General features: G+C 41.3%; 2 protein-coding genes and 1 pseudogene across 2 annotated transcripts; 1 reads left to right on the forward strand and 2 right to left on the reverse strand.

Moving 5' to 3' along the window:
• Positions 1-568: 568 nt before the first annotated feature.
• Positions 569-8712, reverse strand: SEC61B (Sec61 translocon beta subunit). Its single transcript, XM_006911537.3, has 4 exons — positions 8554-8712; positions 8257-8354; positions 4166-4267; positions 569-1326 (listed from the first exon to the last, which is right to left on the reverse strand). Exons 1-4 carry the CDS (start codon positions 8554-8556, stop codon positions 1239-1241), a joined length of 291 nt encoding a protein of 96 aa, XP_006911599.1. The 5' UTR covers positions 8557-8712; the 3' UTR covers positions 569-1238.
• On the forward strand, positions 8555-14158 carry ALG2 (ALG2, alpha-1,3/1,6-mannosyltransferase). The gene is made up of 3 exons (XM_006911538.3): positions 8555-8642; positions 9002-9372; positions 11781-14158. The coding sequence occupies exons 1-3, from the start codon at positions 8555-8557 to the stop codon at positions 12681-12683; spliced, it is 1362 nt and encodes a 453-aa protein (XP_006911600.2). The 3' UTR covers positions 12684-14158.
• Positions 14159-19659: 5501 nt separating this feature from the next.
• Positions 19660-19778, reverse strand: LOC112479491 (annotated as a pseudogene).
• Positions 19779-20306: the final 528 nt, after the last annotated feature.

Here is a 20306-nt window from a genome sequence, read left to right on the forward strand (position 1 = left end):
TAAGCAATTCCCAGATCCAAGGGAACCAGTTTTTCATAATTTTTTTCCAATAACTTGCCATTCATAAGGATTTACTAGAGCACACTCACCCATAGAGTGCCCCAGGAAATCTTTTTTAAAGATACATACTTTAACCATTTAAATTTGGTACTTTGGACCTAAATTTACCTTACAGCCAGGACTTAAGAAAAACACTTATGAAACTGCTTAACTGTCTAGGAATTTTTTAAAGCTTCCTTTACGAGAGATGTTTTTTAAGTTATCTGCTTTTTAACTAATATATCTCTTTATCATGCTGTAATTTTGCTGGACGCCTAGGGCATTTCATGTGGATCTCAGAAATTCTGGTTTAGGGTTCTAGACTCTTGAAATACACATACCTTCTCTTGGTATTTCCTAGGGTTTATCAGAAACTGAATGTTTACGCCCAGAATGGCAGCAGAAGCAAACTAAAACTTCAAACTTTTTTGTGTGGGTTGGAATTATATCAACTCAGTCTAGAAATGTTGATATTCACTCTGATTAGAAATGTCTTTAATTTTCAAAATAAAAACAAAATTTGATTTGATATATTCAATTATCAAATGATTTATTTCAAAATAGGTTTAGAAACAACTGGTAAATAGATGGAAACTCCTGGTGTACATTCACAGAATTAAGAACTGGGAGAAAATAAGAAGCAAAATATTGTCTGCGGTTTTAGAGACAAAAAAAAAAACCAAAATGAGCAAACATTTCATCTAAGATTTCTGATTTATCACTTCTATGATTACTCCCCTGGGTACCAGATGCCTTTGAAAACAGATTTGCCTGATGGAGTCATAGGCACAATCCTTGAAAACCACAGAGCACCCAAAATGACAATCACCAGGACAGAATTACCTAGGAGAAAACAAGCCAAGGCCAATTATAGAACCTTGGATTTGAATGATTACATGATCATTTAAGAAACTGTCAATCCAATAATCTCCACAAGACATTTAGACATGTTTTCTACATATCAAAAGGCAGAGACTAAAGGCCCTGGCATCAACAATAAGACTTGATATAAATGAATTAAAAAGTTTATTAGCCATAGAAAAACATCTATTCCTTAAAATCAATTCTCGATAAGTTCTCTGTAAAACAGTAAGCTTACAGAAAATGTCTTTCTCATGAACAGAAAATCACCATGCTTTTGGTCCAAGATATGTTGGGTTTTTCTCCTTCAGATGATAGACAGATGGATGTAGCCAAATCTATGAACGAGTGTACTTGCCCCAAATGTGCAACATAAATACAGAAGCGATGAACAGAAGACTCATAACCAATACTGGAACAGGACCACTGAAAATAAGAAGGAGAGGCACGTTTACTTTCAGTGATAATACATTATTATATCTGTAATACTAAAGATTGCCTGGAGGAAGGGAGGAGGGGGAGAGCACCTAAGGTACATCCAAGAGTATTATTTACATCATTACAAAATAGTCCCCAAATTATTATTGTGGACATTTTAAGGGTGTGGTGATAGCATTCTTGTTATTTTGACCAGAAGAATCCTTATCCTTTAGTAAAATGTACTAAAATATATACAAATAAAATGATCAGATGTATTTTGAGACACTAGTCAAATTTCATGTATTTGATATTTTCCATAATAAAAACAAGTAAAATTTCCCAAACCTCTTTAAGTGCAAATGATCCAAATATCAAACTATTATTTCAAATTAAGATTATTATTTAAAGACAATCTTCATTGTCTAACTACAATATACTACGAAAACAAAGATGAGAACCACATTATAAGTTACAAAGTGTTTTCAAATATATAATTCCATTTAATCAACAAATTCACATATTAATCTCAATTTACATATGGAAAACTGAGGCCAGAGAGATTATTTGCTTTAGAAAACACAGCCAGAATTAGAGACCTGAACTTGAGTTTTCTGATTCCACACATATTGCTCATTTCACTGCTTTAAGATTTCCATCTTCAATGCTCGGACATTCTGGGCAACATGTGTTCAGTTTGATTTATGAGTTTACTGTAGGAAGGAAATAGACTTTACTCATCATCCCTTACCTAAATCAAATGCTTTTCAAGTTGAGAATTGGTACATAAGTTTCTTACAGGGAGAACGCCTTAAGTTTACACCACCTGTAAATGCTGACTTTAGTAAAATGTTACAGACCCCGCCTTTTTGACTCTTCCTGCAAACAATGGTTTTGAATTCAAGATGTCACTTCACCTCTTGGATACAACTAGGGAGTGGAAGTAGAAAGACCCCAGAAATCTTAACGATTAAGGCAGTGGAGTAACCCAGTGGTGCAGCAGGTAACAGAATCCTCCAGTGAACAATAACAAAAGAGATCGAAGCCCTTACTATATACTATTTTGTTCTTTGAAAACCTGCACAATTACGAGAGTAAACGAATTTAAAAATATATGGGAAGAGATCTTCATCATATTACAGCTGTTCACACTCTCTACTTTAAAGCAACGTTAGAGTAACATCCGCCACAGAGCATAAAGCTGAAAGTGCAGCTCTGAGTTCAAGTGCCAAAGTCCGAAAGCCAACTCCATCAATTATGAGCTATGACTGTGGCCCTCTTATTTAACCTTCTCCAAGCCCAGTTACCTCATCTGTAAAGTAGTGATGATTGTAGTACCTCTCATAGGATCGCTGAGGTATTAAATAAATACACACACAATGTGAGTGTATTAAAAATCAGATTATAATAAGCTCTCAGAAAACGCTATTATCATCAACCTGAAAAAAATTCTAAACTCTTACAAAGAGCCAACGAGCTGTAAGATGTTACTTGACTGTTCCAAGATGTGGATTTGTGGATACTAATTCTCAACTGTGTCCTCTCACCAAAAACGTCTCTCTCTGGCGTGATGAGACTGTGCTTAATGACACTTCAAGGACCAGCTTCTATCGATTCCTAGGAATACTCAAGCAGTAGTACGCCTGGCTGCAGGACAGTGAAAACCCAGAGCAAGCACAAGTGAGACTCACCCACAAGAGAGCAGCTTTACCGACTTCTTGTGAAGGGTTTAATTAGAGGCCCCTGGATACCCTAAAGAGCAAGGGCTTCAAAATGTCTCTCTGAAATACTCAGAAAACTTACCTCTACCAAAGACCAAAGGTTGTTTGAATGCCATCAATTCACATATCCCCAACTGCAACAACTATTTCCTAAAAACATGCTCATCTTACAAGTCTTCAAGAATTCTGGGTAAGTCTTCATAAACTAAATTTGTGATCTAAGCCAAGCTATTGGTCAAGTTAATTAAACTAATCCAAATAAATCTAATTTTGTCTCTTCTACCAGACAGGTGGTATGGGATTGAACAGTCTGAATATTTGGTTCCAGTTCTGGCTAGCTAGCTTATCTTTGACACATAACTTTGTCTCCCTAAGCCTGAGCTTCTGAACCTGCAGTTCTGTGCAAACTGTCATTATTCCAATTCCTCATCCACTGGGTGTAGTCAGGAAACAGCTGTACACAGAGCTGTCCTGGAGCCGATTTGACCAGAAACCTGTGGGATCAGGTCGGCTATACAGTACCAGAAACTCTAGAAAGCGAGGTGAAGAAGGCATGGAGACAAGGATCCCCCAGATGCCCATTCCTAGCACCTAATGAGCATTCTGAGCCTTAAGAACTTGGAAAGTGAGATGTTCACCCTCCTGGGTCTACTCACCACCCGTGAAAGGTAAGGAGGCCAAAGAACTTTCAGTAATGCAGCCTAATGCAGCAACTTCCATTAGGCTCTAATAATGTCAGCTTATGCCTCCAGGGGAGCTTTGAAAAATCACCCAACTCGTGTTCACATGTCACCCCTATTTCTCAGGGTGAGACAAGAACACCAAATGAAGAGCAATTTCATCTAGTTAAGCAGTTTTCCCTCCAGTTCTCTCTATTCTCATAATTTATTATGACATAGCTACATGAAGATTTTCCCTTGCTTTCACTCAATCCATGAAGAGATGTTATTCTAGGCACTAAACTAATTGGCTGATATACAGACAAACCAAACCCAGCCCACCTGGCACAATGAAGCTGTCATATATTGTCAATTTCATCAAAGCAAACACCCTTGGTGGTAGACAGAGTGCTGCCAAGCGGCTCTGGGATACTAGACAGAGACACAAGGTCTGCTCCCAAGACTTACACTTTGAGGCCAGGCGAATCTTCCGTGTAGAATCGCCACATCCCCCCAGTGCCGGCTGAGGTTGTGCGGCCTGCGCTCCTTGTTCCGCAGCTGGCATTTTTCCTGTAAGAGAAAAAGTGCTACAAACAGCCTTTTCTTGGGAACCCTTATAATGACAATATTACATATGCTACCATTACACTGTTAAAGAACCGAAAAAAAGAAAATGCTTTTCGTTAGTACATCCCATATTCTTGTTTTTACTCCACTGGTCATGATAACCACTATGAACTGAGTACCTGCCATATGGTAATGCATACGATAACCCTGGAGAGTAGTTACCATTTCTGTTTGAAACATGAGGAAATGAGGCTCAGAAAAGATTATGCAAAGTGCCTAAGACCATACAGCCAGCAGGTGGCCGAGCTGGGCTGTAGACCCAGTTTTGACTCCACAGCCCATCCACTTGCCCACACATACAGGCAGCTAATTTAGACGATGTATTTCAACTTCTGTTCACATGTATCTTTGTGAAGTCAAGTAATAAACACCTACTCTAAAATGCCCTGAATCTATATACAGTTGACCCTTAACAACATGGATTTGAACTATGTGGCTCTACTGATATGCAGTTTTCAATAAACACCATAAATGTATTTTCTCTTCTTTATGATTTAACATTTTTCTCTAGCACACTTTATTGTTAAGAATATAGTATATAATACATATATATGTGTTAATCAACTGTTTATATTATTGGCAAGGCTTCCTGTCAACAGTAGGCTATTAGTAGTTAACTTTTTGGAGAGTCAAAAGTTATATGTGAATTTTCGACTGTGGGGCAGTAGGTGGGTGGGTGGTGTGGCACCCCTGTTGTTCAAGGGTCAACTATAATCTGATTTTTAAATGACTACTTTAAAATGTTTTTAAATTACTATATTTGCTACAAGAGACAAAAACATTAAGCTTTAATTGTACCAAGTTCCAAAATGGAGCATATATTTTACAAAAAAAAATTTTGTAATCATTTCACTATTTTGATATACTGACCATAGATTGTTGACAGTAAGACAGGATGTGAAAAAGTACAGAAAACACCCAACCAGAACTTGTCCCTCACAAGGGGATCAAAGCCCGTGACATGAGCTGTGTGAGGCAGGCAGTCCTGGCATACTGACGGACAGAGCCTAACAGCACTTAGGCCATGGACCAGAACAGGCCCAGGAACCTTTCCCTCTCCTCCTCAGTCACTGGGGAAGCCACTCAGCAACTATTCTCCCACAAGGCACTACTCCCATCCACTTCTCATCTCGCCTCAGGGCTAGAGTGCTACAGCATGAGAGTAAGTACTAAAGGTGAGAGAAGTCAGAAGAAGTCTTCTGCAGTCCATTTATCACCCACTCGGAAATTCTAGGTAAGGGGAAAGGAAGAGAGAGGGTAAGCTCTGTCCCATCACTGCCCCTCACCATTAACCAAAACCTAGTATACCCGCCCTTAAAATCCCATTCCAGTTATCTGTGGGCTACTGATTCCGAATTTTTTTAAAAAAGAAGGGCACAGAGGAAGAAACCAGAAGTGAAAACCCGATCTTCACCAGCTCTTCTCACTGTCCTCCCAGTTCTGGTCCTAATCCCCACCTCACCTCACCCTGGCACGGACTTTACCCCACACTTTAATGGAAAAAGCACTGGTTAGAGATCAGGGAGCTTGCCCTGCTGCGTGAAATAGAAGAGTGGAGTTCTGGCTCCAGTTTGGGTTCCAGCAAAAGTGCTGTGTTCATGCTAGAACTGTGAGAGCAATCAGCGTCAAACAATAATTTGGATCTACTGTACTACAAAGATTATATTTCAGATACATTAATTATTGGTTACATGGTGGCATGGGAACTTATAACTCCATTTGTTTGACTGTTTCTATGGGAAAACTGATTGTAAACATACTGTATAGGGGTTTACAAAGTAATCCATACTCTTAGAAGAACTTTCACACCCCGAGATACACATCATTAATCTGTGGGGCAGGTACCTAAAATTTTCTTCCTTGTTTATTAAAGGGAACTTGAGCTAGACAGTAAACCCCGTGTGGACATAATAAGTGACAGGCTGAGCGAGGACAAGGACCCATGTGCTTTCCACTATTCCCATAACCTTCAAACTCCAGATCCTGTCTTCAAAATCTCCTGGAATTACAGGAGCTCCAAAGGAATCAGTCTGGACTCTTTTAAGATTTCTTACATCTGCTGGCACATGGAATACAGAAGAGGATTTGAAAGTCAGGGTCCCTAATTCCACCACTCTATAGCCCCCACCCGGGCTTACTTTTCTTCATAGCCCTTCTTGCGTAAAATCACCTTATTTATTCATTTGACTTGCTGACAGTCTCCCACACTGGAATATTAAGGTTCATGAGACCACACCCTGCCTATCTTGTTCAGAGATACATCTTCAGAGCTGAAACAGTGCCTGGCATGTTCCTTCAATAACTATTGATGACTATCTTACCATCCCTTGCTGTTCCATCATCTTAATATCTCTGATTCCCATTAGGCCTGCTTGAATACTGTGGAGCACTTTACACTTTATAGTGCATTATTGTTCCTTTCCATCCTCATAGCACTTTCCTTTTATACTACATTAGAAAAGAGCAAGGACTTCAACCCCAATCTGACCTTAAATCCCATAACGTTTCTTCTCCAAGGTTAATACTATCTCTATCACCTCACTGAGCATGGAGAGAGAATGCAAATCTGTTCAGAATTGCTTTTCACAGTTTATCAAAATTGCTTTCCTCTGAGCTGAAATCTGCCTCAGTAAAGTTCAAATTATCAGTTTTAGATTTATCTACTGTAGCCGACAAAGTCTCATCATTCTTCACATCCTTACAAAGAGGTTTCACGTATCTCCTTTCAAGGTCTTACCCTCTCTAGATAAAACCCCAGTAGTTCCTCCAAAAATCCAAAACAAAAGGGTTGCCTGATTCCTTCATTCATTTATCATTTATTGTGTCGGGCCTCACAGTAAAATAGAGATGACTTGGACAGTTTCTGTCTAAGTCTAATGAAAGAGATAAACACAGAAACAAATGATACCATGATATGAATGAAGTGCTTTGAGAATAAAAGGGAAAACTAGTAGCTACTGCTGCTTTCAGAGTCAGGAAAGGCCTCAAGTGGAAATAACTCTGAGCTTAATCTTGGGAGAATAAATAGAAATTTGTGTGAGTGTTGGGGGTGGGGTCTAGTGAGTTCAGAAAAGAGTAATAAGCTCCCTGTTGCTGGATCACAGGGAAGTGGGAGAAGAGAGGCTGCTGAAAAAATAACCAAGAACCTCTGTCTCCCCCTCGCCCCTTTTTAAGTTCAGCAAAAAAAAAATGAAAAAAAAAGAAAAAATAAAGAAAGAAAGAAAAAAAAAAAAAAAACAGAGAAACTAAGTAGAAGAGGGACAGAATCAGAGCACAGTATTGATTGGAGCGGAAATGACCTGGAGAGTAGAAGAGTTAGGCAGAAAATGCAAACGTCTAGATGAAGAGGAGCTGACCGCTAAATTGGGGCAATAGAAATGGAGACAAAAAGAAATGAGGTTTTTCATGTGTAATTTAAAGTCTGACAAATGACTGGATAGAGACAGAGCATAAGAAAAATCCAAGATGACGCTTAAGTTCTGGCTTTGGGTGAACGAGTGTACGGCAGTGCCATATGGAATTAAGGAAATATAACTAGGGGTAGGCTAGGGCTGAAATGATCCGAGACTGAGTTTTGTGTCCGACAAATCATGTTAAATTAAGTGTGTATGGGACCTCCAGGTAGAAATGTGAGTGCAAAGCTCAGAGCCAAAGACATCAGTTCAACGACATCAGTTTTGTCAAAGTTGTGTCTGACCCTATTTCAATTTAACTTTCCTTTAGTGGTAGCAGAAACTGTGCAATGCGAAGAAAATGTTACTTCCGTCTCCAGACACAAAAGACCAGAAGCCCATTACTCCTACTACCACGTCACCTGAGGCTCATTTTGCCCTTGTGAATCTTAAAATCCCGAAGTCTCCTTCTCAAGACCAGCGAATTCTTGGGCCGCATCTGTCCGAGCCCACAGCCAAGAGGGTCGCAGGGATCCTTACCTCTGCCGGACGGTGGAACCCGCCGCCCGGGCGGCCACTGCTTTACTGGGAGAGCGTCCTGAGGAGCCCACGTTAGTGCCACTGGGGGTCGGACCAGGCTGTAAAGGGAGACAAGGTGACAGTCAGGTGAGCGCTGCCCGCCAGCCCCCAGCACCGCGGCCCTGACAGCCGAGACCTGCACCTGAACAGGATGGAGGGAATAGCAAGGAAACCACGGAAGGAGGGCAAGGCGCAAGGTAGAAGTCAGGGAGCCAGGGAGAAGCAGGGTCTAAGGAGGGACAGATAGAGGCACCATACCATGCTGGAAACTGGAGGATGGCAAGAGGCTGAAGCACAGCACGGGAAAGCGATGGAGATCTCAAAGGACCGGCGGCTGGAGAAACTGGGTCAGGCCCCGCCCCGCCCCGAAACCTGCTGGCAGGGTCCTCGCTGACTCCAAGGACGCCTGGGTTGTCCCACCACATGCCTGTAGAAATTTTGCTACAGGCGACTTGGTCAGCTGCTGTGTGAAAAGTACAGACACTTAGTCTCCTTTCTTTGGATTACAGAGTCCTTCATAGAGTCCAGTCCCTACCAAAGGGAAGATATAGCCATGGTCAGACGAGAAAGTTTTTCTACGGCAGCTACTAGACGCCCACAGATTTGCGCTGATGTGGCCGAGGCGACGCACGCGCTGCGGGGCGTGGTCAGCTCCGCAGTGGCCAGCTGGGAGCCGGGGGAAGGAGCAGGCGCTCAAGTCCCTAAGGGCGCCGGCGCAAGTTCCGGGCTGTGGTGGAGAAGCAGGCTCAGGACAAGGAGATGGGCCCCAACCCGTCGGTGCTGTTTCTGCACCCTGACCTGGGTGTGGGTGGTGCCGAGCGGCTGGTCCTGGACGCGGCGCTGGCACTGCAGGCGCGAGGGTGTAGCGTGAAGATCTGGACGGCACACTACGACCCGAGCCACTGCTTCGCCGAAAGCCGCGACCTACCGGTCCGCTGCGCTGGGGACTGGCTGCCGCGCAGCCTGGGCTGGGGCGGCCGTGGCGCCGCTGTCTGTGCCTACGTGCGCATGATCTTCCTGGCGCTCTACGTGCTCTTCCTCGGCGACGAGGAGTTCGACGTGGTTGTGTGCGACCAGGTGAGGCCTCCACGCCGGGCCCTCGCCGCGTCTCCTTTTCTCACTGTACAGGGCACACTCACTGCATGACCTCTGACGACCTCTCCCAGTCTGTGGTTCGGAAAGATTGGAACTGATCTGGAGAGATGAGAGCTAGGAGTGACTATAGTTCTCGTACTTCAGTGTGGACGCTTTAATGTTGCACGCTGTAGGGTCCCACCCTCAGAAGTTTCATCCAGGAGCCCTGAGGTGGGGCCCCGAAATCTTCGTTTTCAAACTGGCTCGTCGGATGATTCTGAAGCAGCTAGGACTTGGGGCTCTTTCTAAGAAACAAATGCATTAGAAATCAGCCTTCAGTCACCTTTTATTTCTGTAACTCGTTTGTCGTTTGTTTTCCTTCTGCGTTATTCCTGGTGATGCTACTTCTAGGCCAGAACATCCCACTGTTTGTAGCCTTTGGAGCCAGGCCATCCTGTTTCTCAGCAGTGTCATGTGTTAAAAACACCAAACTAAACATGTCATGTTTCTATTAAAACTTTAACGTGGCTCCCATTAGTTTTTGTAGGAAAGTCCAAATTCTTTCTTTTGGTGAAGACTGCTAGCCTGGATCTGGGCTCTAGCTATTCTAGATTCTTTATGTTTCCAACCACCACCCCCCGCCCCCCACCCAACCCCTCAAAAATTTTGTTTTAAAAAGTAACATTTACTGGGAATAAAAAATCAAATAATATAAAAAAGTATAATGTAAAAGTCCCATGCCAGTTCCACTCCCTAAAGTAGCCACTGTTAACAGTTTATCCTGTAGCCTTACAAAAATTGTCTATGGCTACAGCAGCATATGTGTGTCTGCTGATGAATAAATCTTCCTACTTGTAATTTAGGATTATGACACACCTACTATTGGACAACTTGCTTTTTTTCCACCCAGAATTTCTATTTGGGGCATCCTTATATATCAGGATTAGAGATTGACTTCTTTCCTTGTGGTAGCTGAAATCTGCTTTTTTGTGTGTGTGTAGCATAATTTATGCATTCTTCTGTTAAAAGACACTAGCAATGTGACCAGTTCTTTGTGAATAGAAGGAATGTCCTTGTACCTTTTACCTGTACTTAAGCAAGCTTGTCCTTTGAATAAATTCCTAGAAATAAAATTAGGTCGAAGAGTTGTTCATTTTAAATGTCAGTAGCTGTTGCCAAATTTGCCTTCCAAAGAAGTTGTGTCACTTCACTCTCCCTCATGTATGATAGAGCCTGTTGCTCCTTGCTTTTGTGCACGTTGGTTGTTATCAACCATTCTAATCTTTGCCAAACTGATAGGAGGAAACAGTATCACATTATTACTCCTGAGCTACTTTTGATCATCCTTGCTAGTGTGAAAGCTATTTTTAAGAAATGTGGACATTTGCCAAACACCCTGCATGTCTTAACTAGTCAGTAAGTGTGAGGCAGCTGAAACCGCGCAGGTAGAGAAAAAAACTGACCTTGGAAGTAGGAGACCGGGATTCAAGTTACATTTATCTACCACTTCCTAACTAAGCTTTGGATAAATCCCTCAATATCTCTAAAGCTTACCTGCCTCAGGTGTTTAGTGAGCTGAAGGTTAAGGGATTTGTAAAGACTACCGAAAGGAAAATCTAGTAATGCCAGCATGTAGTTCATGTTCAGTAATGATTATGGTTAACATTTATTGAGCATAGACTATGCACTAAATTCTTAACTGTTTACATATCCCATTGCATTTAATAATCGTAAAAACCGTATGAGTTTTTTGGTACTATAATTATCACCATGTTACAGAAGAGGAAATAGGCCCAGAGAGAGGTGGATTACTTGATCATAGTCACACAGCTAGCTAGTAGAGCTGAGATTCAAACCCTGCAATCTTGATTCCAGAGTCTGCACTCCAAACGACTGTAGTTCATTCATTCAGTTCCTTAGGAGAAGGAAGATCCTAGAGCAATTTTATCTAGTATGGTAGCCACTAGCTGCATGTGGCAATAGACACTTGAAATGTGACTGGTCTGAACTGAGAAGTGTAAAATACGCACCTGATTTTAAAGATTTAACGTGGAAAAACAATAAAATATGTCATTAACTTTTTAAGTATTGGTTATATTTTGAAACGGTAACATTTTAGATAAATGAAATATTTTAAAATTATTTTAACCCTTATAACATTTTTAATGTGGTTACTAGATTTTTATTTCTTGAACAGTGCTGTTCTAGAAGAAACTACTGGACTATAGCACATATCCAGCCTTCAACAATCCAAACATTGTACTGGGTGAGAGTCTGAGGACACAAAGCAGAATCTGACATTGGCCATGAGGAGCCTACAGACTAGCAGGCAGGGTGGGGTGTCTGTGCTTTCGATTTAATTGAAGTTAGTTGACCAGTCACTATTTGTTGTTGATTTTTGCTTTGACTAGGTGTCTGCCTGTATCCCAGTGTTCAAGCTGGCCAGACAGCCTAAGAAGATCCTGTTTTATTGTCACTTCCCAGATCTGCTGCTCACCAGGAGAGATTCTTTTCTTAAACGCCTGTACAGGGCCCCAATCGACTGGGTGGAGGAACACACCACAGGCATGGCAGACTGCATCTTGGTCAACAGCCAGTTCACAGCTGCCATTTTTAAGAAAACGTTCAGGTCCCTGTCTCACATAAACCCTGATGTCCTTTACCCATCTCTGAATGTCACCAGCTTTGACTCAGCTGTCCCTGAAAAGCTCGATGACCTGGTCCCCAAGGGAAAAAAATTCCTGTTCCTCTCCATCAACAGATATGAAAGGAAGAAAAATCTGACTTTGGCACTGGAAGCCCTAGTAAAGCTGCGTGGAAGATTGACAGCCCAAGACTGGGACAAAGTTCATCTGATCATAGCAGGTGGTTATGATGAGAGAGTCCTGGAGAACGTGGAACACTATCAAGAATTGAAGAAAATGGTCCAGCAGTCTGACCTTGACCAGTCTGTGACCTTCTTGCGGTCTTTTTCAGACAAACAGAAAATCTCACTCCTCCATGGCTGCACATGTGTGATTTACACACCAAGCAATGAGCACTTCGGCATCGTTCCTCTGGAGGCCATGTACATGCAGTGCCCAGTCATCGCTGTTAATTCAGGCGGGCCCTTAGAGTCCATTGTCCACAGCGTCACAGGGTTCCTTTGTGAGCCTGACCCAGTGCACTTCTCCGAAGCAATCGAAAAGTTCATCCATGAACCTTCCTTAAAAGCCTCGATGGGACTGGCTGGCAGAGCCAGGGTGAAGGAAAAGTTTTCCTCTGAAGCATTTAAAGAACAGCTTTACCAATATGTCACAAAACTGCTGGTATAATTAGATTTTTTAAAGGTATTTACGCTACTTTCATTAATATCCTATTTATGGATTGTAGACCCAGTTTTGAAACCATAAACCTAGAATCTAGTGGAGAAGAGTTTTAAAAAAAATACACTTGAACCTTGACTCCAAGCTACCTTCCTGTACACCATACCTTCCTATCTACTTTTTCAGAAAAATGCTTTTATGTTGTAATAATTCTTAGTCTTATCAGTGTTAAGATTTAAATGTGGCATAATTCCATGTTCAGCAGAATATTTCAATTATATTTTCTCTAGATTATTGCTGCTCTGCTTATAAATTTTTAGTCATACTTGGTGTTGATAGTTTAAGTGTATCATCATCAAAGTTGATTATTTTGGCTTCACCACATAATGAGAACAGGGTCACTTTAGTTCCCAGAGTCAGACCACCTAAGTGCTCATTGCCCTCTATTGGGAGATTTTTATTTGCCATACCTTTGCCTGGATCCATAGCAAGAATGCACTGTGCTTTTTTACAAAGATGATTTATTGTATTTTTGCACACTGAGACATGACAATAAAAGATGTTTATCATAGGAAGAGACAATAAAATACTAGTTTGGGGCTTCCGTTACCTATATGTGTATATGACAGCCAAACCTGAAGTCAGAAACTAAAGTAAACTGGATATTGAAATGAAGAGAGAATATTGTGCATGAGCTGTGCCTCTTGTTTAGGGTTTAGTTCTTAATACCATCTGATTCATCGGCCTTGTTAATATTTGTGTTGTATTTAGTAAGCTCCTTCTAAGTATGACACACAGATGCTCTTTACCCTTCAAGGCTTGGCTCATGCCACTGTGTGGAGCTTTTCTTGACCCTCCACCCACCTCCGAAAGTGGAAGTAATCTGCCCTTTCTCGTAGTCTACCCCTTTCATGGCACTGACTGGTCTTACAGTTCATTGTTTACATGTTGGTAAAATAAACACAAAGCACTTCTCAACACACCTTTAAAGCTAAATTCATTTTTAAAGCAAAGATCATTAGCCAAGGGCTCCACATTAATCCACTCTAAGAGCACCGACCTGAGAGCCTAACAGCCTTTGTAACCTTGGGCAGGATACTTAACCTCTGCCTCAGCTGCTTCATCTGTAAGGTGGGATAACTTTGTACTATTCTACTTTCCTCATAGGATGGTTATGACAGTAAAATAATACATGTAAAGTATTTAAAACAGTGGCACATAGTATAGGCTACATAAACGTTAAGCTATTTTGTAATTTGGGGGTATTGAAAATTACTGTAGAAATTCCATGAGTCCATGCTGTACTACTATATTGTTCTTTGGGGATTCTTAAGAGGATGACATTTCAGGCTGCAATTTATCACATAAGTCTGTATCACAGGAGTATTTTAATGAAATGACCTTACCAAAAAAAGGAGTTCTTTAAAATGAGAGTGTCAAATATATTGAGTCTTTTGTAGAATAAAAAGTTCTGTTGAGTTGTCTTCTCTGGTATCATGAAGCTTACTGTCCTGTAAAGTAGGTCATCCCCACTATGTGGCTTGGTGCATATGTTTCTCAGGGAACTACAACTTCTGAGAAAGGCTCTGGCCGCTGGGTTTAAGACTGACAGACTCAGTTCTGATCCATAACTGATCGTGCTCTGGTGTTTACCCATTATATATATATAGGTACTATAACTTGCCTATTTGACCGTTTTATGCAGATCCTTCCCAAATGAGCTACGTGGGTTCATGGGCCTTAAGTTTTACTTCCCTTCATTGTCTTAAGCCCCAGTGGGTGATAGTAAGACCACAGATCTGGGAGGGATGGCCCTGCCTGCCACGAGCTTCTAGCCTCTAATGCATTAACCCCTGGCTCCTGGACCTAGGATAGAACTTTGCCCATAGGAGGTATTCACAGCTTCTAAAACTAAGCTGATGTCAGGGAACATAAAAGCATAGAACGTTGACGTGAATTGTCTGGGGCTTTATCAATAGTAATTCTTAAAGCATTTACTGTATGCTGGGTGTGATGAGATGCATAGCAGTCAAGTCACTGAATCCAAACAGCTTCATGAGAGTAGGTAGACTTCCTTTATAGGTGAGTGTGGTTAAGCAACTTGCTTCGGTCACAGCCTTGAGTGGGCAGAGCCTCAAGGGTCCAATTCCAGCCATTTTACCTTTTTTAGTCTAACTTTGCCCTCATCAAACTCCTGTGTGGTGTTTCTTCAGTGAAATTCCCTCTACAGTGTTACCACTCAGGTCCTCGGGTTTAGAAAGGCCTTCCTATTCATTTTCCCTTTTCATTTTCAGAGCAACATTGTGATGTATGATTACCCATTTAATACACAAAGAAAGAAGCTCAGAGACGAGATACTTACCCAAGGGCACACAACTGAAAAGTGATCAAGCCAGGATTCAACCACGGTTACCTGATCTATCCAGAACTGTATATAATAAGATTCCTCAACCTGCACCCCTTTGATAAGCATAAATATTACATGTCTTTCAATACTTTATGAAATAAATACAGCATTCTGAGTCATATCAAAGTGAGGAGACAAGCTGCTCTTCTGTCTTCAAGTTAGTCCTCTGACTAATTACCCATTACCCTAGGCCATCCCCTGTGAGAATCACTGCACTGAGGCCATGCTGCCTGCCCTCCCTGTAGCAGACACTGGGTCATTCAAAGACCTAGTGGAGTTATCAAGGTCATTTACTTGCTCAAAACAGAAATTCGAGCTAGCTTAACTCAAAAAAGGTTATGAGCTGGGTGTTTGAAAGAATCCAAGTCAGAAAAGACAGTCACACTTCACCAGGGAAAAGTGACCCGAGATAAAATCTTCCCTCATGTGGTCTCTCAAGGAGGTAGCTGTTTTCCTGCATCTGCTTGCTCAGCTGTGCACATGGTTGCAAACCCCTGACTGCTTATTGCCTTCCATGGATGGAGAGATCTCTGCCAGTTAGCTGCAATTCTGCGCACGCGCGCGCGCGCACACACACACACACACACACACACACAAGATGGGAAGGGGTGGAGTCATGTACCTGGAAAAGAGATCCACCCACTCAGTGGAGGAGGAGTAGCATTGTTCTTCCTGTTTGAAAGTGATCCAGTGACTAATGACTTGACAGCCTTTAGAGTTTGTGAAGCTCTTTCCGGGTTGTCTCATTTGCTCTTCATAGCATCCTTCAAGGTAATTATTGTAGTCCTTTTTACAGTAGAAAAGCTGAGACTTACAGCTAGGAGGCAATGGAACAGCAATCAAACCCAGGTCTGACTCCAAGTTGACAGTACTACAGATGCCTCTTGAGTAAATGCCTCATCATCTTCTAACCTGTCCAATACGCCACTTTCACTTCCACCATCTTGTTCCGCCTCTTCTCCTTCCACAAGGAAAATGAGGTATCTGAACACTTCACTACACTGCCCTCTGCTTGCCCCCTGCCCCGGTTCATGACAATCAGCCCTTCTCTGTCCACCTCTGCCAGTATCACTAACTGTCTTGTGACCTCCTTTCTTTACCTCTTTAACTTCCAAAATCAAACCACTCGAAGCTGAGTTGGACCCAGAGGTCACCTAAATGTATTACACTTACACAGATGGGAAAACTGAGTCCCAGAAAGAGAAAGGGACCTGCCTGAGGTCATACAGAGGGACAGTTGCAGCCCTCCTCTAGCTTCTTTCCGAACCCCCTCACACCACCTCCACGTATCAAAAACCCTTGATCTCCTACCACTTTCTTTGAACTCCTTACCCCTTCATTTCTAACTTCAGCCCCCTGCAGTTCTGTCCCCAACAGCCTGTGAGGGTACTACCATCCAGATGCCTCATGCCTGCTGCCTGAGGAGGGTAGAGAGCTTTCCCAATGACAGACCCAATTTCCAACCTGCCCTCCTTGATTAAACAGCATCCCTTGGGAGGGACCAAAGGGAGAAGAGGTTACGGTGCTGACTCCTGAGGCAAGGGGCTGCTGGAGCCAGCACTCTGTCCTTGTCAAGAGGACTAGAGATTTGGTGGGTCTCACAATAAGGGTGACCTGGCCTTGTAGCCCAGAAATATGACCACAAGTAAATGCTAAAATATCTTGCAGGCAGCGCTATCACTAGGCCAGCCACTGATGTCATTTGAGACAAATATAGTCTAGAAGAGTCTCTCAGTGTGTGTGGGGGGGGGGATTGTGGGAGCACAAAATAGCACAGGCGTGACTTACCTTTGTGACCTGACACTCACAAGAAGTTGCTAGGCAGAATTAGAACAGTCTGCTAAAATGATGAACTCAGATTGCCCTTTGCTTTTTTGTGTTACTTAACCTAGAATTCCAAATACCGAAAACGTATCCTGATGGTGATAATTCTAAAAGTCTGGGTTTCCTTATCTGTTAAATGAATACAATCAGATTTAAGTAGCCCACTCCACAGGGTGTTTGTAAAGAATGGACAAATAAGAGAGTGCATAAAAGGTACTGAATCAGCATATGAATGAGTAAGACAAAGGATGTGAAGCTGATTGGGTAGGGATGAAGGTAGCCTTTCACAAGCCTGTATGAATTGCCCTAGTCTGTTGCCACCTCAATAAGGGTAGCATTGGAAGTCTGCCTACCCCAGGGAAAGTCACCTCATGGGGAAATGGATAGATGGTGTAAACAACCGCCAACCAGGGGTATTTCCCTCTCACTTTGTGCATTGCTTAACTCAGTATCAGGAGGTTTCCAACTGTCGAGACAGGTGGTACTAAAGTAAGGACAGACAAATAGATCAATCTAACGGAATAGAGTTCTGAAATAGATCTGCACATATGTGGTCGACTGATTATTGCCAAAACTACTAAGGTAATTCAATGAGGAAAGATAGCCTTTTCAAGAAATGGTGCCGGAACAACTGGATATCTGTATAGATAATAATGAACCTCACCTTTATCTCACACAATACACAAAAATGAATGTGAGGTAGACCATAGACCTAAACATGAAAGGTAGACTAACAACTTGAAGAAGAAAATCTCCACAACCTTGGAGTAGGCAAAGATTTCTTAGAAAAGATACAAAAAGCACAAAGCATAAGGAGAAAAAAATGGTAAGTTGAATTTCACAAAAACTAAAAACTTCTCAAAGGACACTTTTTTTTTTTTAAAGAAAGACGAGCCACAGACAAGGAGAAAATATTCATAATTAGTATATGTAATAATGATCTGCATCTAGCATAGGTAAAGAACTCTTACAACTCAATAGTAAGAGGACAAACAATCCAAATTTTCTAATGGGCAAAGGATTTGAATGGCTACTTCACAGAAGATATCTGAATGGCCAGTAAGCACATGATAAGATGCTCGACATCATTGGTCATCAAGGAAATGCAAATTAAACCCACAATGAGACACCAGTACACACACCCATAAAATTCAAGACTCTGAGTAAAAACGTTGATGAGAATGTGGAGCAACTGGAATCCTCTCACATTCCAAAATGGTACAGCATCTTTGGAACACAGTTTGATAGTTTCTCATAAAGTTAAACATAACATCTACCATACAACCTGGCAATTCCACTTCTAGGTATTTTGCTTAAAATAAGTGAAAACATATATCTAAACAGACTTTTATTCAAATATTCAATGTGCATTAAATTTTTCCTCTGTTTGCTTGTGGGGTTTTTTTGTTTGTTTTTTCTTTGTTTTGTTTTGTTTTGTTTTTTACCTCCCAGCAACTGGTTTTCTCATAAGAAAAAAAGGTTGAACATAAAAGTATAAAATGATCCTATTGGTCGCCTATGTTTTAACAACATAGTTTTAGACATTTGTGTTTCCAACTATTGCCCTATTTGGAAAGTATAGTTTATTCTAATTAATCCCTTATTATATATTTAGATTGCTCCAACTTTTTGCTACTAAAGCAGCCTGCAGGAAAAATAATTGACTTTAAATTCTAAAAGCAAATAGTCAAAAAAATTTAAAAAGCAAATTTAAAAAGCAAAAACAAACCAAAAAAAAATCAGAAAAAGGTAGACTTGAAAATGTTGCAAAACTGCCTAGCAGTACGTCAAAAAAAATAGCAATTTAAAAAAGTCACTAACTGATGATATTTATTTTCAAACTAAATTACTAGTTTTCTCTCAGCCAAATTGTACGTTCCCTTTGTATTGTGGAGCTTGGAAATTTAACGCTTCAACAGAGTAAATGCAGAATCACATGTCAGGACATATATACCACCATTTAAAATCTTAACAAGGTAACTGTGTCAGAACTCTCTTGGTTGCAAGCTGGACTTGGGCGTCTAACCAATACAGTACTGTTCAACAGAAAGTAGAAATTTTTAGGAAGCCACAGGGATAGAGCGTCATTCAAGGAAAAGTTGCATAACTGACCCAGGAAAAGTGCAGGAATGTAGCTAGGCTTGCAGTTCAAATAGAACCAGGAATTTAAAACCCACCAGAACAGCGTTTGCTTATATAAGATTCATTGTCACTCTTTGTAAATCAGTTTCTTCCTTGTGCCAGGAAACATGACGGACAATTGCAGCTGAGACTGCCATTGTACCATTTGCATCACCAATGAGGAATCGGCCCTCTTTTTCAGAGTTTGAAAAGACAGCAGTGAAGATTCAGATGCCTTCCCTTAAATTAATAAAGCAAGCCTAGGGGCAAGGTACTCTGGTTTCCCAGGCTGAGGACGGCTCCCATCAACTGTGACCAGGATTCAGGGTCACAGGGCATCAGGAATCATTAGCTGAGAGAAAAGAGCCTCGGATGCAGAGAGGAAGGAAGAGGAAGCAGTTCCCAGAAAAAGGTGTGTTGGGCAGATAAAGTAGGTGTCCTCTCCAGGGTTCAAAGTGGAGATCTTCCAAAAACTTACATCCTAGCAAACAAGCCATCATTTCCAACATACCTCTTGCTCATTGCTTCGACTTCCATAGTAAATCTTGCTAGTATCTATTTAGGACCTACCTTGTGCACGGGACTGGGGAAAAAGAAGTGAAATTGTTAAGTTTAATACTATTTTTTTTTTAATGCCTACAGCACCTGGTCTCCCTAGGTGGTCTCCCATCCTAGTACTAAACAGGCCGGACCCTGCTTAGCTTCCAAGATCAGACAGGATCAGCCTTGTTCAGGGTGGCATGGCAGTAGACCATGGACTATAGCTCCACTAGGGAGCAAACCCAGGACCTTCTGCATGTAAAGCAGACATGCTAACTGCTACACTATGGAACCACATCCAAGTTTAATAGTCTTTGACTTGTATCTTTCTGCATTGCTTGATATTAATATTCCAAGACCTGACTTTCTGTTTACATTTGAATAACCACATTTTAACCAGGTTTTAGTTTTGAATATCTCTTTTTGGGGGAGAGGAGGATTGTCTAATAAGCAGAGAAATCTTGGATTTAGGGGGGCTTTTTTCCTCGTATCTATGAGTATTGGTGCTTAATTTTTTATTCAACTTTAATAAAGTCTTTATTAAAGACTACTAGGGTTTCTCTTATTATACCTTTGTATATATAGATATATATCCTTTCTACCTTCCTTTTTTTCTTAAGAAAATAAAAATCATTTTCTCTTCCCTCTGCATTCTTTTGATCTACACTGATGTATGCTGTTATTCCAATGTTTCAATACAAGTAATTTCTTTCAAATATTTTAATCTTTTGATGTCAGTT

This window comes from Pteropus alecto, unplaced genomic scaffold, assembly GCF_000325575.1.
Source record: "Pteropus alecto unplaced genomic scaffold, ASM32557v1 scaffold114, whole genome shotgun sequence".
Lineage (NCBI taxonomy): Eukaryota > Metazoa > Chordata > Mammalia > Chiroptera > Pteropodidae > Pteropus > Pteropus alecto.

Coding starts and splice junctions, on each gene's coding strand:
- ALG2 (XM_006911538.3), top strand. CDS start 8,555: ATGCTGGAAACTGGAGGATGGCAAGAGGCTGAAGCACAGCACGGGAAA. Junction 8,643..9,001: donor CCGGCGGCTGGAGAAACTGG/GTCAGGCCCCGC, acceptor CAAGTCCCTAAG/GGCGCCGGCGCAAGTTCCGG. Junction 9,373..11,780: donor ACGTGGTTGTGTGCGACCAG/GTGAGGCCTCCA, acceptor TGCTTTGACTAG/GTGTCTGCCTGTATCCCAGT.
- SEC61B (XM_006911537.3), bottom strand. Junction 4,268..8,256: donor GGTTCCACCGTCCGGCAGAG/GTAAGGATCCCT, acceptor TTTCTCTTACAG/GAAAAATGCCAGCTGCGGAA. Junction 1,327..4,165: donor GATTCGCCTGGCCTCAAAGT/GTAAGTCTTGGG, acceptor TCTTATTTTCAG/TGGTCCTGTTCCAGTATTGG.